At 38.9% G+C, this 21,198-nt stretch overlaps 1 protein-coding gene across 2 annotated transcripts in view; it reads right to left on the minus strand.

Annotated features, from left to right (window-relative positions):
- Positions 1-21,198, minus strand: part of POU2F1 (POU class 2 homeobox 1) — a 49,835-nt gene that overhangs the window by 9,940 nt on the left and 18,697 nt on the right. The window contains exons 6-9 of one of the 2 annotated variants that reach the window (XM_010179062.1): positions 20,606-20,785; positions 14,600-14,726; positions 5,943-6,037; positions 3,479-3,652 (exon numbers count right to left, since the gene is read on the minus strand). In XM_010179062.1, coding sequence (XP_010177364.1) covers positions 3,479-3,652; positions 5,943-6,037; positions 14,600-14,726; positions 20,606-20,785 — 576 coding nt within the window. The remainder of the gene's footprint in view (positions 1-3,478; positions 3,653-5,942; positions 6,038-14,599; positions 14,727-20,605; positions 20,786-21,198) is intronic. The other variant, XM_010179063.1, reaches the window with a different exon arrangement.

A 21,198-nucleotide genomic window follows, 5' to 3' on the forward strand; every position in this document is an offset into this window, starting at 1 on the left:
TGATGCTTTGTCTTCATAACATTATCACTGAGCAGAGCATTCCACTGAGTACTAACTTGTATTTTTTTTTTCTTGGTTCTTTAAAATAAATAAAGGCCAAGCTCTCTTTAGGAGCAGATTTAAGTATCTGCATATTTCGCACCGAAGAAGAAAAGTTCAAATAAGCAGCAATGCAGTGAATTAATGTTCTCAAATTAGCAGAAAACGCTCTTGAGAACATGTCTGCAAACATGTATCACATTTGAATAGATGCAAAAATATTCTTATCTGAACTTTTAGTAACTTCTGAGGTTCAAACCAAACTTCTCCCCACACATACACACTTCAAAGCAGACAGGAAGTTGAATCATTTCGACTAATAATTTAACTGTAGTCTTCACTACCATTACCCGTCTGCCGAAAAGCTATCCAGGAGATTTACAGACAGATGATCACCTCTACATCTGTTACTGCTTTTCAAAACTCAGTTTTAGCTAGCTAGTGGACATTCTGTTTATCTTTATATGTATATATGCATCTCTAGGTAGTTTACACTTGGAAAGTCCTGCTAAAAAAAATCCATTCTTGACTGTTGCCATTAAAAACACCATCATGTTTTGTTTTAAAGCTGGAAAGCCCTCCCCTTTAAAAAAAAGTAATTATTTTTTTTAGTATTCTATTTGGTCCAAAGCCATTTAGTTTAGATTTTTATTCATTAACACCAAAAGCATGGAGAGTCTAGAGGAACAGACTTAAAAGCTTGAGCATAGTTAGTGCAGTTTAATTGCAGGTGGGTTAGTTGAATCGTGTGTGAAGCTTGCTTGCTTTCCTTTTAGGTCAGATACACAACCACAGCTTGATACGAGTACACTAACAGCATGCAGAGTGGCCACATCCAAGCGAGGAAGAAAACAACCTTCAGTAAGCTTAGCAAATTGTGCAGGTTGTGTCAAGAAAACAATTTCCTTCCTAGAAGAGGCCCAGAACAATTGGTTTGTATGCCCATCAATCAGAGCAAGCATGTGGGAACTCACATGTGGGAACCTTCTACTCATATGCCAGGATTCTATGCATTTTATAAAACATAAATAATTTCAAGTGAAGTACCATGGATGCTCTAGTGGGTTTATAAAGAAGAAAACCTGGCTACTTAAACCATTTTAGAGATAAGTTGATTTATGTCTTGGAAGGAAGGAGTTATAAAATTTGTTCCAATCCCCTGACTAAATTTAATTCTGGTATTTATGTTGTTCCTACTAACATTTGCCATCCGATTTAAAATGAATAGTTAACCACTTCTCGATCAGTAGTTTTCAATGTCAAAAGGTGGCAGCATTTCAGTGGTAGGCAAAGGAATTTGCACATTGGGATGAAAATTTTATATACTGGGGTGGGCAACTGAAAGGATGGATGGAACAGAGGATAAAGGTACAGCACACACCTGATCTACTCTGTAGGCTGAATAAAGCTCCAGTACTGTACTGAAACTTCTCATAAGGTATGTCATTGTTGTGAGTACTGCTCTGTTAAGAAGCTCAGATGGAGTAACAGAAGAATACCTTTTACAGACTAAAAATAACATTGTCTAAAGTGTTTCCTGATGTAGCTTGAATCTGTATGGACCAATTAGTCTCATACCTGCAATAATGCTAAGATGCAGCGTGCTTATTGTGTCTCTGTATGTGAAACATGGAGCTATTAAAAAAAAAAACAAAAATAATTAAACAAAAGTATTTAAATCCATCACCCACTCTTCAAAGCGGAGAAGAGACAGAACTGCTGAAGTTCAAAACCTGTTTTATTGCTCACAAGACAGAATGTAGTAAAAGTGATTACTTTGCAATGCAAACTAAGCCTTACAATTATTTTTGAAAGGCAGGGATGGTGCGAGTCTGAAAAAGCTTATAGCACCACTGGAAATAAATTTATCATTTGAAAGGCAGTCTATTTATCCTACGACAGGAAACTGAAGTAATAGGGGCCTCTAATTATCATCCAATTATGCAATTAGGTAGAAGTTATTAGAACTGCCTAATTATACACATACAAGCTCAGAGTAGGATAGAAATGATCAAATGCAATTTTATCACTTTCTCAAGATTCCCTTCTTTAAAAGCTCAGAAGCAAATACTGAAATGCAAGCCTGAGCAGTTGAGTTCATTTTTCCTTACCATGAAAATTCTCGACAGAGTCAATAAAGAAGGGTTAACCCATAACTTAAAAAGTCTAGTTGAGCGTTTATAGTCATCTCACAGCAGGGCAGATTAAACATAATAACTAAAGATCTCCTCAGTCAGCCTATAGGGAAGCTATTGTATTTTACTCTGTTCTGTTCTGCTCCATTCCAGCTTTTGTGTGTGTCCATCACTTGTATTTCTGTGCCTCCCTCTAGTGGAAAGAAGGGAGGTAAAGAGGCACACATGCCAGCAAAATGCACTTCATTACCAAGAACATTCTGTTCTTGAGTTATAATTAAGTTGCTGCCAGGAACTTTCATTATGAACTCTGATTTTTCAAACACTTTGGACTTTGCCAGAAAAACAGATCTGACTTCAGCACATACACGCAGCTAGCATAGATTTACTTATTCCAAGGCAGGGACCAAATCACATGTGTTGGATTGACTCTGAGCGCAGACTTTTAAATACCTACTTTGATTGTTGCACGCTATTTCCTCTAGCAAAAACATGCCTATGCTTACCACAGACTCTTGCCAAAAGTAATTGTTTACCTGGACAGACATCTTAACTTTGTGGGGAAAAAAATCATTTTTATATTAATAAAAATGGACTCTTGGATCTAAGCAACATTTCCCTTCAACAGAATAATGGAAAATATAAAGGCACTTTGTACTTTTAATTGTACTCCTCGTTCAACCACTTTCACTATGTTCAAAATTACTTTCCTTCTGCTCTATGGGTACTTCTGAGCTTTTAAGCAAACCAAAACAAACCACAACTCCAGTTCACCTCTGTAAGGAAAGAGCTTCAAAACGACAGTCCTTTCAGGTTTTGTTTAGGAACCTTAGCAAAAGCATTAAATACAGAAAGCATTGATGTTTAATAGGAAAATACGCTTGAGAGATAAAAACCCTTTGACATCCAAAGCAACTCCACAGTTGTGACACACTTTTTAGACACACCGAGCAGTTAATTGTGCTGTATGATTTTTGGAACTTTGTACTTCTGAAGGGAGCTTTAAAGTGCTTTGACCCATTCATTTTACATCCCATAGAATGAATAGAGCACACGCAATGACATCGGGAGCTGGTAAATGCACGTACCTGCTGGGAAAATGGCTATGCTTTAAAACCAACAGGGAAGTAAGATAGATGTATGGCTTTTTCTGTCATTTCTTAGAAATCCCCTACATAAAGGCCAGAGCATAACCCTATTTAAGAAGGTTCTCCCAGGAAAAGGTGGAATTGTAGTCTCCCTCCAGACTTGAAAGATGAGACCTCAGAATCCACACTGGCAGGCAGTAAGGTACGCAGTCTCACCTGAGTGAATCCAAGTTTGATCCGTCTTTGTTTGAAAGTCTTGGCAAACTGCTCAAGCTCCTCAAGGTCACTGGGCTCCTCCAAGCTGGGAGTGTCGATTCGCTTTGGTGTTGACTGGCTCTGTGGAAGTGGCTGAATGGGGGTCGCTGCTATTGTGCGTGTTGGGGTTGCTGGCTATTAAGACAGAGGGCGAGGAAAAGATGAAAATCAGACTTAAAAGAATAATCGGCAAAAATTAAATTCAGAAAAGAAATGTGATGTTTCTGTGAGAAAGATCAATGAATCTGGCATTTTCAGCAATCTGAAAGTTCCTCCAATTTATTTAGATTCCTCTCAAGAACCAGCAATCACCATGCAGAAAACTCTATTAGTATGACAGCCTTTTAAAGGCTCTGTCAGAACCAATTAAAGAAAAGTAAGAGATGTTCAGTGCAGCAGACAACCAAGAACTTCCGCTTGCTACAGAGGCTGCTCAAAGACAGGCTGAACACTCTTGCTTGATATAGTTCTATCATTTATAGACAGCTTGGCATTCATCCCCTTTTAAACATTTCAAATCTGAATTTACTGCTTGTGTGAGGTGGCAGATTGTCATCAGCCCAAAATATTCAAGTCTCCTATTTAATCTTGGAGCAGCGAGCACACACAGGGGCAGCAAACACGGCAAGTTCCCTCTAATGCCACCTCTTGTGATTGACTGAAATCTGCCAGTAAGAAATAAAACAGATCCCCCTCTAACCCTTCTGCTGATGTTAAGAATGAATGTACTGGTGATATGAGAAATTAAGCAAAGGCAACTTGCAGAAAGTAATTCTTTTTAGGTCACATTTTTCTTCTATATAAAAGGCTAATTTTCCAGGAAGTCCACACAAGGTTCACTATTCTTGGATGCTGGGCATACTAGAGCACTATTGCTACACAGCTATAGTGAGAATCTGAAAAGAATTTGAGCATCATGGAAAATATTCACAAGTGAACAAAAGATATTAAGATCTGGTGTTGCACAGTTCAGGCTTTAAGAACAACAGAAACACCGGAAACGTGTTTTGAGTGCATAACTCTACCTCCTTGAGATGTAGAGACAAATTGTTTACTCTAGTTAAATACTATTCAGTTCAGCTGAGGCTTTTAAGTAAAGGCGACTTCACGCTTTTATGTCCTACGCCCAGTTCTGAAAATTTGCTCCTTGGGGCAAACAAGAGCAGCCTCAGGTCTATGCAACATTACAATACTATGCAAAGTCTATGCAAAGGTCCAGAAACAGCTGTTCTAAAAGAAATGGCCTACATACAGCTGAGCCTTTGCATAGCTCCTTATGTTGTTTTTCTCCTGGGTTAGTGCAGTATTTTGCAGTGCACAGCAGATGGTAGAGGGAGGTCAGGATCTGTAATTCTGTTACTTGAGAAATAACGTGACCATATATGATCCTTCTAGGATTGCAGATGTGCGTGTGTCACACTGTAAAGGTTCTTAATATTTTTTTTTTTTACATTAAACATTGTGGATAATTACTGCACTATGTCTTTACCAACTTCACCTCCTTTATATAATTTATTTTCTTTTTGTAGTTTTGATACTTTTTTTTACTCCAAGTGTAATCTTTAGTAGGGAGTCATGCTGCTAACTGAGGTATGAACTACAGAGGTGAGACAAATTCCATGTTCCACATGGTGCATTAAAAATACTATAGGTGGCACAATAGAAAATGTAGTTTTTAAAGACTGATGGACTCAAGCATCTTATTACAGACTAAAAAAATTCTTATATATAACCAAGTTGGCAGGAAGATACCATATGGTATTTCATGGTATTTGAGAAACAGCATGCAGTCATGTAACGAAACTGCATACTAAAACCCAGAATGAAGCAAAATTAAATTTGCAGGCACGTGCAACCTTAAAATTGCTTTTCTTACAGTCTCGAAACTTAATCATAGAGCTTTAATATTTTAACATGTATCTAGCAGAATATTTTAATGCACTTCCAACAATCTCTTCACTTTCACAGAAGATATCTAATAAGACTGGCAATGACTTAGCAATAATACCAAAACAAGTAGGCTACAATAAAGATAGATTACCACTGCAGTTTTTAGAAAAAAAGACAGTTGGTAATGTTCTTTTTGAGCTTTTCAGATAGCCCACACCTTGCTCCTTTGAATTTCACAGATTTGTAGATTGTTCAAGAAAGCCTTACAAGAAATCAGATCACACTCTAGTGCCATTAACTCAAGATATCAATCATGGAAATGTTCAGCTAAAAATAAAAATTCAGAATGTTAAATGCATGAAAATGCATGCACATTCGAGTGAAAACTACAAAACTGAAGTTACTGATACTTAAGCTCTAGACTGAATCTCTCTAGAAAGACATGCTCGCTATTACTGCTACAATATCTACTCCAGTGCCTAATACAAATCCCCTTAAAGCAACTCAGGAACTCAGGAATAGAAGTAAGCCTGACCTGCGAGGCAAGGGTGATGCTTGGCTGAGACTGCAGGAGGTTGGCTTGGCTTTGCTGAGGTAGTTGCGTTAAGAGATTCTGCGCTTGCAGGAGACCTGGAGACAGAAAAGGTTGGGTTTGATTTGCCATTTAAAAAGACCAAAACATGAAATGAGGTGAAACAAGGCTCTTGCCAAATAATGAAAGTTACAAAAAAATTGAGATGCAAGCCTTTGTTTCATCCTTGCATAGATGTGTTCAATACTTTGCACTTTTCAGTCCAAAATCCCCTTGCATTTTCCTGAAATACATGTGGTGACAGAAGCATAAAAGAGAGAAGTCTGTACTAGTCACCTCTGCGAAAGAGTTTGCAGTGATTTACATTATCCCAATTCTGTGTGCAGGAATCGTTTATTGCCCCTTTCAGCTTGCAGATTTTGGGTAAACTTCTTCCTGTAACCATCAGCTGACCAAGAATTAGGGAGCCATATAAAAATGAACAACTGAACAAGACTCAGATCAAATCCAACAACTGAATGCTAATCAAAACCATAGATGTGGCTCCTTGATCACCCTTCTTCCTCTCTGTACCACCTCATGCCAGCTGCCTAAGACGACGACAACTTTCTCTGGCAAACTTCAGCAGACGACACCAGAAGACAAAACAAGCTCCAATAATTTCCTCCTGGCTGAAATAAAGAGGAATCTTTTGGAAAAGTAACCAGAACTTAAAAGCTTAGGTAAGTTACTGAACACTGTTTACACTGCACAAATAGAATAGACACTACACTGAATATATGAAAACGCCTGCTATTATTAATAAGTTACAACATTAAAGAACAGTTGGGTCTGATGCAACCAATACAGACGATATACTGTCATTCTAAAAATTAATTCTCTTAAAGTCCACTCTTTGTATGATTTATTAAATCTCTCAGAAAATTGAGATATATGCTTGCATCTGTATATTTTAACTAGAAGCTATCTGATTTTTTTTAAAATTTCTAATACTAAATTTTATATATTTTTAAGAGGAAAGAATCTTGATAAAAATGTATCTACAGTTAAGTTGACTTCCTCAATTTTACTGTGAAAAATATTAGTTACTCTTTAAGCAACTCCTGGCCATGTCTATCAATTTCCCCTACAATAATTTAAAAACCTGACTAATTAAACCTACACTTGATAGGCATCTTTAAGACACCAAGTTCCTAAAACCAGGGGGGAACAATGGCATGACAACAAGAAATGGACACTATGGCCACTCAGAACACTGAACACCAAGTAAACACCACTTAAATTCTGTAATTTGAGTTCAGCCTGGTCTGTTGTGTCTCATCAGCTAGCTGATCAAACAAGGCATACCGTTTATGACCAGCTACCTTACCAGAATACAGCTAGGGGACACAGAAATTTAGAACTTGATAAATACTGAGTGAGAAACTGGATGTTTTATGTGAGGTTAAGGCCATAGAAAACATGAAATTACCCTACGACCATAGGTAGGTAGGAGAAAATGTATCCTCAATGAGGGATACACAACTACAGAAGAATTGTCTTCTGACAGTGATATTACTGTTACTTCTTTTTTTCCCCCCACAAAGTGTTGAATACGTATTTGAAACAGAACGTGTTGCTATGAAAATGCTCAAAACCTACAGAATAAAGCCAGCTGCTTACCCAACATAATAGCACAGCATAGACAACTATGTAAATTTGCTTAGCCCCACATAATCAACATGTTCCAGCCGTGTTGTTGAAAAGCTCAAGGAACTTCCTAAGCAGCTACCTACTACAGTTACAGGGTGCTTTTTACAATGCAAATATTTGTTCACTTGAAAGATGATTTCAGCTGCCCAAATCTAAACATTAATTAGTGAACAGTCACCTCCAAGTGAAGAGGTTTTACCCTTCACTCAGTGACAGTGAATTTTAACTGACAAGTAGAAACAGAAAGGGGCAAGCCATCAACACTACAGAGTGGCTGATCAACAGGAAAACAGAAGATAGGCAGCTGATAGTGACCACATTTGTCCTCTAGTTCTGTGGTAATACCACCGATCACAAGTGACTGACTCATCTTATGACTAATCAGCTAATCAGAGTAATTAGGACTGTCCTTTTGCAATTTTTTGTCCTCAGAGAAATCCCCGAGGATGTTTTTCTAAGCAGTAACACTTTTGCTGAAGAGGACAAGATGACTACACTCCTCTTCATTTTATTCTCACTCATACGTTCTGAAGTCATTATCACCGAAGGACAGTATAAAATATTCTGAACATGTTTACTCAGTTTTTACATAATTTCATCCTATTTAAGAAATACTGATACAAGGTGTCTCAGGCAGAAACTGGAGAACAAGTTAGTTCAACCTGCAGCTGACTAAAGCAACGATCAGGGGATGAGGAAAGCAGCTGAACTGTTTCGGCAAAGCATGCATCTCTTCCTCTAACTTACAGTCTTTTCAGACAGCTGCCATGCACACTCTTTGGACTCTTTGTGGCTTCCGTGGGTGGGCAGTGGCAGTTTTGCTCTTTTCAGACATGGCTCGTACTGGTCTAAGCTTCAACTTTGTTGTTTTTTTCTGAGAACAAACTACTGATGACCACTTCGGTCCCAGGCAACTTCAGTGACTTAACATACAGGGCATATATCAGAGCACTTAAATACAGTGTAAGTCCAAAACCGCACCTTTTAAGGCAAACTGGTGTTTCAAACTCTGCTGCATCCTCAGGGACTCATACTGGCATCAATACTGTTTAACATCTTTATTACCAATAAGGCTGATGGGACAAAGTATGTTCTCAGCAAGTTTCTGGGCAATACCAAATTCGGGGAGAGTGGTCAATAGGCCAGAAGTCAGGGTCTAGACAAGCTGGACGGATGAAACCTCATGAAGATCAACACAGGAAGATGCAATGTCCTGCATGGGAGCTGGAATAACCCTGTGCAACAATACAGGAGGGCAATGGCTGACGAGAAAGCGGTTTTGCAGAAAAAAAAGACCTTTTAAGGCAGTGAGATGCACATGAGCCAGGAGTGTGCCCTTGCAATAAAGACACCCAACCACATCCCAGACTGTATTTGCAAGAGTGCAGCCATGTCAAGGGTCGTGATTCTTCCCCTCCATTTGGTGCTTGTGAGACCAAATCTGGCGTACTGTATCCAGCTTTGGGTTTCCTTGTACGAGACACAATGACATCCTGGAGTTTGTACTTTCAAGGCCTACCAGGGTGGCTAACAGGGTGGAACACCCATACAAGGAATAGATAGGTGAGCTGGTTTGTTCAGCCTTATAGGACGACCAAGGTGAGATCCTATTGCTGTCTTCAAAGACAGAAATGGACTCTTCTGGAAGCTGCACACTATTGAGATGAAACAGATATAAGTTGAAACACTGAAAACTTCAACTAGATATAAGGAAACAAATTATTTTTCTCTTTGCCATGAGAGTGGTCAAACTGTTGGGGCAGATACTTGAAGAGGCTGCAGAATCTCTATCATTGAAGATGTTCAAAACTCAACTAGCCAAGGGGCTGAGCACCCTGCTGTAACTGGACCTGCTTAGAGCAATACTATATGGCCTTCAGAGGTCCCTCCTAACCTACATGATGTTTTGAATTAACATAACTTCACAGAGGTAATACTTCTAACTTTCTGCTTTGGATTCCAAGAGCCCAGTAGTATTACTGCATTAAATATGGCATATAAAACACTTATGTGATGCTCCAAAAGAACGACTGCATGGAGGTAGTTAAGGATTTATGCAAAAGTATGATGCTTTAGAGTTTTTTGAAGTTTGCATATTTTTGTTGTTGATTTTTGTTTGGTTGGTTGGTTTTGGTTTGGGTTTTTTTTTTTAAGTTAAATAGCAAATGCATCTGCCATCATCCAGGACTTTTCCTGTAATGTCTACAAGTAGCATGAACAAGTACAAAGGCACAAGCAAAAAAACTCCCCTGCCAGCCAATAGTCCCCAAGGACTGATCTGGGGTTCAGTTGTTACTGTCTAAAATTAAACAAGAAAAAACAAACATTCAAGTGCAGATCTTTTCAGCATAATTTTTTAAAAGTTGGCCTAGAAGCATAACACATAATTCATGCCTAACTGATCTCCCAAAACTGAGTATTTTCATATTATAAGAACAACTCGACTGTTTTTTCTCTGCCAAAGCTATTCATCTTCCCACAGACATATCCTGGAAGTTAGCTTGCAAGACAAAGCCATTACAGTGTCATAATTTGATTAACTGGAAACAAGTTAAAGAGAAGAAGGAAGGGTGTCATCTCACATATTATATTACAGTGCCATTTGATCAACTTTTTCGATCACTGTGGATGCAAAGAAACTTCTGGGTACTTTGGTGTGCCTCATTTTATCAAATTCAGATCTCTCAAAATCGGGACTCGTAGTTGGAATTACACTGGGATCCAACACAGGAGAGACAATACTAATCTATGCATTCCTACAAAACCATTTCCCTGAGATGTTAAACTGCTGCATGCTGCTGCACCTTTGGCAGTATCCAGGTACCCTTTAAGATCAGTTAAGAACATGACACAAATGGGCTGAAGTTGGTGAACTGTGGGTTTGAAGAGCTCCAATTCAGTGATCCGTGCAAAGCTGCTGTCACACTACTTCAATGAAAGGCAACACTGTCACCCATTGATGCTGTTGGGATGGTTAAAAGCCAAGACTTGATTTCAAAGAGGACAGTAAACATTAAGCATTTAACTTATATCTTGATAATGGGTATTTGCAGCACAGGGGAAAAGTTCACCACTTAAATCACTTCTTGTAAGTTCTTCCTCACTCCACTTCAAGCTCTGCCCTCTTATTTGTGGAATAAGTGAGTCAGCCGCATTTTATTCAACTGTTGTGTCAGCAAATATGCTGTCATTAAGAGTCTCCTGACAATGAAGAGCTGGGTCTCCTCATCTGCATACTGAGGGGACCAGAGCCCTTTCACCTGGTTCACACAGCATTTTATTAACAAAATGAGGAGGAGTTCTGTAAGGGCAGTGCAGGTGCACAGTCTCAGATGAGACGAACACTTGTCCATTACGAATTTGATGTTTCTGAGAAGAAACACAGGCATCTTCAGGCATCTTCTTCCACCATTACACTGGGTGAGGGAGCTGCACTCTGATTTATGGTACCAGAGGCCAGCAGGGTAGGTACCAATGTTTAACATTCATTATTTCATTTTAAAAATGTATATCTATGTTTGGTTTTTTAACGATACAAACGAAGTCTAAAAGTCTGTAGGACAAGTATGCAAGAACAGAACAGGACTGGATTTGGCCCGCTATCATCATCCCAGGTATTTTTACAATTAAAAATAAAATCATGAACAAACTCTTTAATAATAAACAGCAGTAACTTGAGAATAGGTAAGCCCAGTTTCAATGTTTCAAGCCAATTAGCAGCTTGTCTTCCTCATCTACCTTTCTGGATACTTTCTTTATAGGTATTGTTCCTAAACCAGCTCTCTCTTCTTGAAAATGATGCAGTCTCTTCTCAGATCTTAACTTTTCTTTGCAAGATTAATTTAAATGAAATGGGGCACCATTTCCCCTCTCCATTCATATTTTTACCAATACCATTTTTACTGGCAGTACCTTCCGACCAGAAAGGTGAATGGTCATCTGATGAGGGTTACACTTCTAAGAAGCAGCTGTAATTGCAGTAAGGGATGTTGAATTGATTATTCTAGAGACAGATCTATTAATTAACAGAACAAATACAAGAGCTATAAAGACTGTACGAGGTGCTACATTCCTGCCTGTGACTTTAATAACAATATGGGAACAATAATTGCTCTGAATAAGAAATTGTTCCAAATTTCTATTTCCATTCAATCTTCTACATAGCTACTGAGACTTGAAACAATTCTTTCAGTTATGATGCTACCTACTGCAAGTCATAAAAACCAGGAACTTTACAATTTGTTTCACATAAGCCACTGAATAACCAGAAATCATCTTGAAAAGAAGATGACTACATTAGACACATGGCAGTGGATTTATGGGGAGATTTTCACATCTGCTGTTGTGATCTATAAGGTGTGTTGAAGAAAGATAGCAGAATAACATCCTGATTGTTGATTAATGCTTTAGACACTGAATTTTGTAAAATCTTTCAGAAGTTGAATCTAAGCCATGATGTTCAACCCCTTCCAAGAATCTAAATATGATTGCTGATGATTGCATTATCCTGCATCCTATCACCTCTTCAAATAAAAGAAGCTTTTCTCCACCAAATGTTTACGTCTTCTAAGATCTTGCTTAGAGACACTATCCTTCATTTATCTCCTTCAAAACTACTCTCTTGTACTAAAAAAAGTGCTTCTCATGTACATGACTACATGGCATGGACAAAATACGTAGCATAGTCTATAAAGCAACAGATTTCTTCCAGAACAGATAATCTATAATTAAATCTGAATCTTCATTTTAGTTAAGTGTGTACACATATACATACACACACACACATATACATACATACATATATACACACACGTGTGTGTGTGTGTGTGTATGTATATTGCATGCAGTATCAATGAAGCACCCAAAAAACCCTGAATGCCGTTGGTTTTCAAGAAAGCTCTATGCTAGTTTCTTCAGAATATTTATTATTTTATGAAATTGACTAATGGAGCAATAGGACAAGAACTACATGGAAAAGCCAGCTGCAACAGCAAATAACGAAACAAAAATACACAATTTCTCAATCTTTCTCATAAATGATAACATACTGTTTGAGATCTTCCAACAATAACCATGAAATACTGCAAAAAGCCATACCAAAAGGGAGATAAGGGTTATTATGACATACATGTTGCTTTATCATTGAGTGCTCATGAAGAAAATTAGATCCATTCAAGCATTTCAGTTTGGAAGGTTGTCACACAATAATGGCCTATAGTCAGAATACAGAATATAAATCTTCCTACATTTTTGAGCTGTTGAGTTGTCCAGGCTGCACATTACTGGTAAAACATGGTGTTTCTACACACACAGTGTCACTGACAACAGCAATATACAGGTCTCAAATTGCAGTGAAGAAATCATTTTCAGAGCTGGCCCATGGAAAAGGTGGTACTAAGAAAACCTCTTCTGGTATTCATTCTACTTCAGAAGATTTAAAACAGAAAGCCTTCCTTCCTTTCTATAATACAAACAATTCATTTTGGCATAGGAATATAATTTGCTTCTGTTATAGTTTCCTTCTTTGTGAAGCATCTTCAGAGATTTTTTAGAAAACCAGCAGAAGTTAGCTGGAAAATGCTGACTTACATTAGTATCAGTTTTTCAAAACAACACTTTCGTGCTTGATGTTTTCTTAAAAGAATTTATTAAAAATCAAACAAACAGCCTATTTTAGAGAATCCTTGAAGTTAAGTTTGGTGAGGCTTGATTTCTTCTAGAAGAATATGTTATGCTTATAAGTTCTGCTTCATTTTAAGAAACTAGTACATCACTAAGTGCCTTCATGAACAGTCTTTTAGTCATTTTCTACCAGTGCTGGTATAAAAGCTCTCCTAAATCAAGCTCTATTAAAAGAAAGTTAATTTTGACTAACCCTTTATTCAAATGCAAGAGCATTCAGACAGAGAGAGAGCTTCAGCATAATGGAAAGCCAGTTCTATCCAAGTCATAGTAAATAAGAAGGAATGATGCATGAAAAAATTGAAAGGAACAGAAGAAAATGAGGTGCAAAGAGCTGTTTTATAGGACAGCCAAGCTCTGGAGGACTCTTCAAGCATAACAGGATTTGCCTTCTGAGTAAGAATCTTTGGATTACCAGACCTGAACAACTGAGTAGAGTCCATGTAGAAGAGAGAGGGAGAAAAAAGATCACTGGAGTATATCAGCATAAGAGGCTATGGCCAAAAGCAGTTTTCTGTGGGCATCAACAAACAGTGTGCAATCAGTATTGTGATGTATTGCAACTTGAATGCATTTGTTCCTAGAGCAAAATTCGTGTACAGCATCTTAACTGTTCTGAAACACTACCACCTACCACTGCCTTAGTTTGCCTTTAATATATAAGCCATACTCAGTATACTGCCAAACTATTATTTCCAAGAGTTGTTATACAAAAATCAGGCATTTCAGCTTTTTTCTCAAGGTTTAATTGTTATTTCAGTTTACGACAAAATTCACTGTACCCTCTCTAGGCTTAAGGACTTTTCTAGTCTCCCGTAAGGACTCTTGATTTTGTAATCTTTTTCCAGTCTCGGAAATCTGTAGCCCTTTTAGCACTGGCCTCATCCAGGCAGCCCACACACCCCCCAGGCCTTCACCTCCTAGGATTCTGCCTGAGCTCTGGAGAGTTGTCTTCTCCATGTTCTCTTCCCAGAAGGCTTCCTTCCTGAGAGCCTGACTCACTAATTCAGATGCTGCAGTATTTCCCAAGAGGCCTTGCTGTTAACGAACGTTCCCATGACATGATCTCTGCATTGATCCTCCTTGAGAAGCGAGCTACACAAACTTTGACAAGGCTGAGGTCTAACACCCAGAAAGGGACAACCTGTTAAAGAGTCTCCTAGTTGAAATACTGTTACTTCTCCTAGAGGATATCAACAGTTAGTGAAGGTGTACGGATCACCTCAGTTTCACCTCCTCCTCTAAAAAGCTATGTATGGTTTGCTTTTCTGGCAAGGAGCACTTACCCTGCTGCCCCTGCGGTGTTTGTGAGATGATGAACTGTGCTGGCTGCAAGTTGGTTGTTGGATGCACCAACACAAACTGTTGCAGGTTGAGATTCTGCTGCTGAAGCTGCTGCAAGTGCTGCAAATCCTTAAGGAAACAGGGGAAGGGAGAAAAAAAAAAAAGAAAAAAGAAAGAAAAAAGAAAAAGGAAAAGAAAGAGCTGTGTGTTAGACATTTAAGTCAGCCATGACTCCCAATGTAACTAGATTTCCTATCAGCCAGTTACATTCTAACATTTAGAGATAAAAGTGGATGTCAAACACAGCAGCCCTGCTACTGAACATCCTTTAGGCTGGCAATTTCAATTTCACTGTCCTTCATAAAACCAAACAGAAATTGATCACCAAATAACCCATCAAAATTTTTCCAGCACTGTTCTGCTTTAAAAATATAAAACTCACTCTCCCTCCACCCCAAATGCAGGAGTTTTCAAATACTTTAGACCTAGCACCTGTATTTCTCAGACTTATTTTTCGAGGATGCAACTCTGCTACAAAATTCATTGTTGACAAAACAAGCATATTAGCTGGGAGCTATTTTTGTTTATAGCAACAACAACAACAATCTGCAATTACCATCCTAATCAGCAACAGGAAAGCAAAAAATTACAGATTCCTAGTTTGCACTCTGGTTGTTCAGGTCAAATTTGGGGAAGTAGCTAACTCAAATAAGTAAACAAATATGTTTGATTAGTTCTGAAATAAATTAAGATATGCTTAGTAGACATGGCTATAATTAAGGTTAAAAGGAATAATCCCAAACACTGCACTATTGTAGAACCCTACTTTTATGTATTTAAACCATTTGGAACTAATAATTTTCTATAATTAAATGACTGGTCTCAACGTAAATGCTAACCTTGGAGAAACTGAATCATCAAGAAAAATGTTTCAACTTGCTGTTTAGCAGGGGAATGGAAACGTAAGAGAACGGCTTAAAAATATTCCCCCCAGACTGGCCTTTTTCTTTTCATTTTCTCCAAGCATGACAATAACAAGAGTAGCTGAAATTTGAAAACTGAAGCACAATGTGGAGCCAGCCAACATAACAGAGGTAATCTAGGAAAACTATCTACAGACATGTGTAGAATCTTTCCATCTTTCTGAGAAGAAGCTGTTTCAAAATATCCCCAAGCAGGCGGATAAAAAAGCCTGAAGTATTTCTCACATGTACAACCTCCCGTTAAACAGACCAAATCAATCAACCAAAAAGCCTCCCAAAACTCTGTTTCAGATAAATTATGCAGATACCAGGGTACCTGATTAAAGACAAACGCCCTCTTCTGGGTCCAACTGTCAGAAGATGTTAAGAACACCGGTTCGCTCCTAAACCAGTGCTCCATCTGCACCATACTTCCTGACACTCCAGTTAAAGTGAGCCAGACTAACAAAGAGGGGCTTCTTAAGGCCCATAAAGTAGCCCCCCACGCATTTTGACTCACGCAGGTTATGGAGCACACACACAAGCTGCTCAGCCAGCAGAGGGAAAAGGCCATTAACTGCCAGCAGTGGAGATGGTGATGGAAAGTCAAGACAGACTGACGAGGATAATTTTCATTTACACAGTACAACTATTTGCAGGATATAGTTATCTGTCTATGACCTTACATTATTTTAAAACTGTTAAACCAAGACTTAAAAGTTGCAACAACTTCCTTCTGGGGAAAAGGGGTAGAGAATGTCAGTGGGCGGAAAGGAAGACTAGAAAATAAAGACTCCATTGATTTATGAGACCACAGACATGCATTATAAGAAAACCACTACTTAACCTGCATTACAGAGACACTGGCCATCAATCACTTGCGAAACTTGGTCATGTTAAGTCAAAAGAATGCAGTGTAATGATATGGTAGACAGACACCAGATGGATTGACCAAGCAATGCTCTTTAAGAAATGAAAACTTCTATTTTATGAGAGTATGGTAAAATTTTTTAAAAGTGCTCCCCAGCACAACAGAGTGTTTTTAAAGTTGATAGTACTGTTTGCTTTCAGAAAATTTCAGAAGTACTGAACCACTGCTATGAAATCAGCGCCAACTTCCTTCCTAAAAAAAAAACAACAACCCCCAAACCAGAGAGCTATAACTGCTCCACTTTTTCCTCAGGAACTCCATGTTTCTTCTGACTTCATGTCAAAGTTACATTGGTCAGAACTGCTGCTAAGAACTCTTACTTCTCGAGCCTAATGCAACATGGATCTCCACTCATTTATTTACTGCTTTTCAATGCTCTAGTGGTCACGTTTGCAGACTGAGCAGAACCTCCAGCACAGAGGGGCTCATACTGAGCCGGATGCAAGGATGAGATGCAGAGGAAGACATAGAAAGAAAGGGCAAGCTGCTTAAGGCTGTGAACACTGGGTGGAAGAAAAAGAAATGAAGAAAGGGTGAAGGATGAAAACAGAGGTAGCTATGAAAAAAGCAGAAACACAAAAGCAAGAGTTGGGAAGAAATTTTTGAAGGAAAAGTTACGGACAGAAAAACAGACCGGTTGAGGTCATCCCCCACCAAAAGCAAACAAATTAACCCTCCTCTCCCAGATGACCAAGTAGATCTCAGATGATCTGAAGAAGCACCACAGGAGATGGAGTTACATCCAGGAAAGAATACAAAGAAACAGTGGCAGTGCATTTGTAAGATCAAAGGAGGAAAGCTTTTTGTATAAGACTATAGTATTCATAGCACAGGGTACCCAGCTAAGACATGGCAGCTCTTATCATCAGGCTCTTACACTTTAATATGAGAAAACTGTTTTTAAATTGAGGCCTCAGGGATAACTGGTATAAGCAATCTTATTCTGTGCACCTGCTTTGGTAAATGCTATCTCGGCTGAGTCTTGTTTAAATACAGAAATATGACTGTGTAATGCAGAATGGAAATGATACCTCCACGACTAATCACTCTTAAATAGCCCTATCAGCCCCTCAAACTCATTTGAAATCCAACTTTATTTCTACCTTGGGAAACTTTTATTATTTAGTTAATTGTAGCACTGCAATAAATCTCCCCTTAGCAACCATGTGACCAACCCCTGACATTGTTTTCCTATACTGAACTTTGTTTTCTCAGTGGTAAAATCTGTATACTAGCACAAGCACACAGAAAGGAATGGAAAGATTTGTGGGGAAATACACGTCTTCTGGTGCTGCCTAATTTAGAAAGATCAAAACAATCCAACTCCTACCTCGGCAGAATAATCTGCCTAGAGAAGTGCTACATCCTGACATGAGGAAGTTCTGTTGGTTTTTATTGGGGTTTGGTTTTTTTTCCTTTGTTTGTTGGATTTTTTTTTTAATCATCTAAAGTTGTAAATTCAAAGCTGTTATCCCTAGTTACAATGTCAGTACGAACTTAAGCATCTGTGTCATTTTTAGGTTTACATCATATAAACACTGATGATGGATTCTGAAAACAAGTAAAGTTGACAAAGAACTCCAAAACTCGGTACAACTATTTAGTGACAATTTACCATCAGCACTAACATCTTACCAGAATGCTGCAGTAGATACCTTACATTAACTGCAGTGCACATTAAAGAAGCCATGCTTGTGCAATTAGTTAATTACAATAAATACGGTAATCCCCCTGCTGCAGAGACCTGCCAGTTAATCAATTATTCAAAAATCATCAATTAAAACAAACACTGAGCTACATGTTTATAATAGCAATGCAAACAAAGCTGAGTACTGCTTATAAATCACTGTCAAGATGCATCAAAAAGCCTACAAACCTAGACAGTAGAAGTTTTCCACAAAGCATCTCAAATTATATCCAACACCTGCACAAATCACGCCCTGCGCTTTCATCATAAGAAGCGGCTAACAAGATTCAACCAACCCACATTTATATATCAAAATAATCTATCCTAAAAGAAACTCATTATAAAGTCAAACACTTAAGTAATTACGAATGCCAGAAAACAAGTGACACTTTAATTTGTTCCCCTTGTGCTGCAAATACACATTATATTATCATGGGAACTACATGCTCACATGCTGTTTTTCACACAGCCTTTAGCTCATTCACGAGTGCAAACCAGACAACATTCCCTTCAGAAGCTCCTATTTGACAGCACACACCTGATCTTCTCACCTCTTCTCAAACACTTCTCCGAATATTCTCTAAGTTACGGAAGAAAACCCAGTACTGAATTAGTAACTGTAAATGCTTCACACATTTTTATAGCTTCCCACTGAAGTGAAAGAATGGCATTGGCAAGACATCACACATGCACACCGCCATCTTCAAAAGTATCCACTAATTTGGTGGCATATTTGACAAAGGTAAAGCCAGAAAGTTCAAGGTACAGATTTTATTAGTATGAAAGTTTAGTGCTCGGCACTCCGGTAAAGCAGACCTCACTACCTTAAGCTGCACACCTGCAAGACAAGCGGCACACACCTGTTGATCACTCACAAGTAGGTTAAAAGACTCGCATAATACTCAATGGGGACTCTGTGACAGATGCATGGAGAGATGTTAGAAGCTAACCATCGACTTCCGTGACAACGACACTTCCCATTATTTTCATCAAATCTGTCTGTATTATTGGCTATAGACAAGGCATACCAAAGTTAAGAGACTGTGTTGGGAGTTACAAGTTTCCTTGAATGTTATATCCTTGAGTCATCTCCAGATCACGACAGTGAAGTGGGATCCTTTAGTAAAATAAATATTAGTATCTGTTCCTATGACTCATCACAGTGCACTAGGAGGCTCAGTGTGAGGGGTCTGTGGGTGACATAAGTACAGGCCTTTTAATGTGGAGTGGCATCCCTCTGGCTGCTGTAAGGACAACCAGAAAGGTCAAAACTTTTAGGCCAACATCACAGAAGTTTCCCGCTTCAACTAATAAAATAACCTGACAGCATAACAAGGCTCCTATTCAGCTAGTGGACTAGCACAATAAAGGAATAGCACGTTTCACCAATGGACTTCTCAGACAATTGTGACAATTCCATTCTATAACTTAATCAGTCTCTTCACTTTTCAGACACTTCATCCGAGTTGAATGCAAGTGAAAATAGACTGAACAGAAAGCATTAGACAGTCTTAAAGTACCCGCTCACTGTAAGCAGCCGCAACATTGCAGATTACATACCCAACACACTTCGCACAGCTAGACTATTTGAACTAAAATATTACGTACTGAGAATCTTCATCTATGGAGAGATGGACCTCAGTGTCAGCAACACAATCACCTACTAGCAGTACTCAAGATGCCCATGTTGTACATTCGGTTACTCTTGCCCAGAAGTCTAAGGAGTTTCCACACTATATATGCAAAGCATAGAGTCGGCGGCGCTGCATTCTCCACACTGAATTAAGTCAGTCTTGGAAGACCCAGGAGGATCTTTGCTGCTCCTGGTAAGCAGAACTTCCTCGGCAAGCAGTTCTTCAGAATTCAGAATTAATGGGTCTTTTGCAGCAGACCATAAAACCGGACAGATTCTGACACCAGACTCATTCTGGCAAGTTTTCTCTAGACACACATGAGTGCCCATTCTTTGTCACTGAACCCTGGCAAGCACCAAGCCAAAATAGCACACAAATGTGTCAAGCCAAACTGACTCTCTTCAGCTCTATCATTTTGCTGTTTGGATCTAACAAGCATCCTTTGTGATACGTAGGTATCCCTTCCCATCCACACAGGTCTCGACAAGTGTAATTTCTATCGGCATCTTTCTATACCCCTTTTTCTGCTTCCTCAAGCTAACTACAAGGAGGAAAATACAGCATCTGCTCAGATTCTGAAACAAACTCAGAAGCCCAGCAGAACTGATGAGCACCTGGTACATATGCTTTGCTAAAACTAGCAACTTCAACCTCATCAGCTAAGGACGCGTGAGGAAAGACTAACGGTACTCAAGTTCTCTAGAAACTCGCTGAATAAGGAATAAAAATATTATTTGAATGATGCAAGTAGTCAAACCTCTTTATTTTCCACCCTCTCAAGCCTCAAGGCTCACCTGTGCAATCTGTATTGGCTGAGATAGAGGGATCTGCGTCATCGGCGTTGCAGCAGAGGCCGAGATGGTGGCACCAGCAGCGCTGTGCTGCTGACTGGCTGAATGCTGCACTGCAGCCGCCAGCAACTGTGCCTGCGCCTGTTGTAGCAATAACTGTTGCTGGGCTGGCGTCAACGTGAGCTATAAATAATTAGAAAACACAGCCATTAATGATGGAAAGAGCCACTTCAGCTACAAAGTCATTAGCTAGCCCATTACTAGTTATATTAGCCAGACATTCCTCGAACTAGTACTACAGTCCAGCCATTAACTAGCCAACTAAACTCAGGTCTTAAGGAAGGACAGCTGGCTACTCCACACAGTGTAGGAACCAACCTACCACACACCTGACAAACCAAACTGCGCCAACACAAGCATTTGCACTTACTGGAACCTACAGAACCTAACTTTACTTAACAACTCTACCAGGAGGTTCAGGAAAAAGGTAATTAAGTAGCAAGGAGAAGAAAAGACTCGGCATTGCCAGGATTTGAAAGGAAATTTACACCCAGCAGAACAGCAAGTGATTAGCCAGATGAATGAGAAGAAGGAAT

This window comes from Mesitornis unicolor, unplaced genomic scaffold, assembly GCF_000695765.1.
Source record: "Mesitornis unicolor isolate BGI_N332 unplaced genomic scaffold, ASM69576v1 scaffold12802, whole genome shotgun sequence".
Taxonomy (NCBI): domain Eukaryota; kingdom Metazoa; phylum Chordata; class Aves; order Mesitornithiformes; family Mesitornithidae; genus Mesitornis; species Mesitornis unicolor.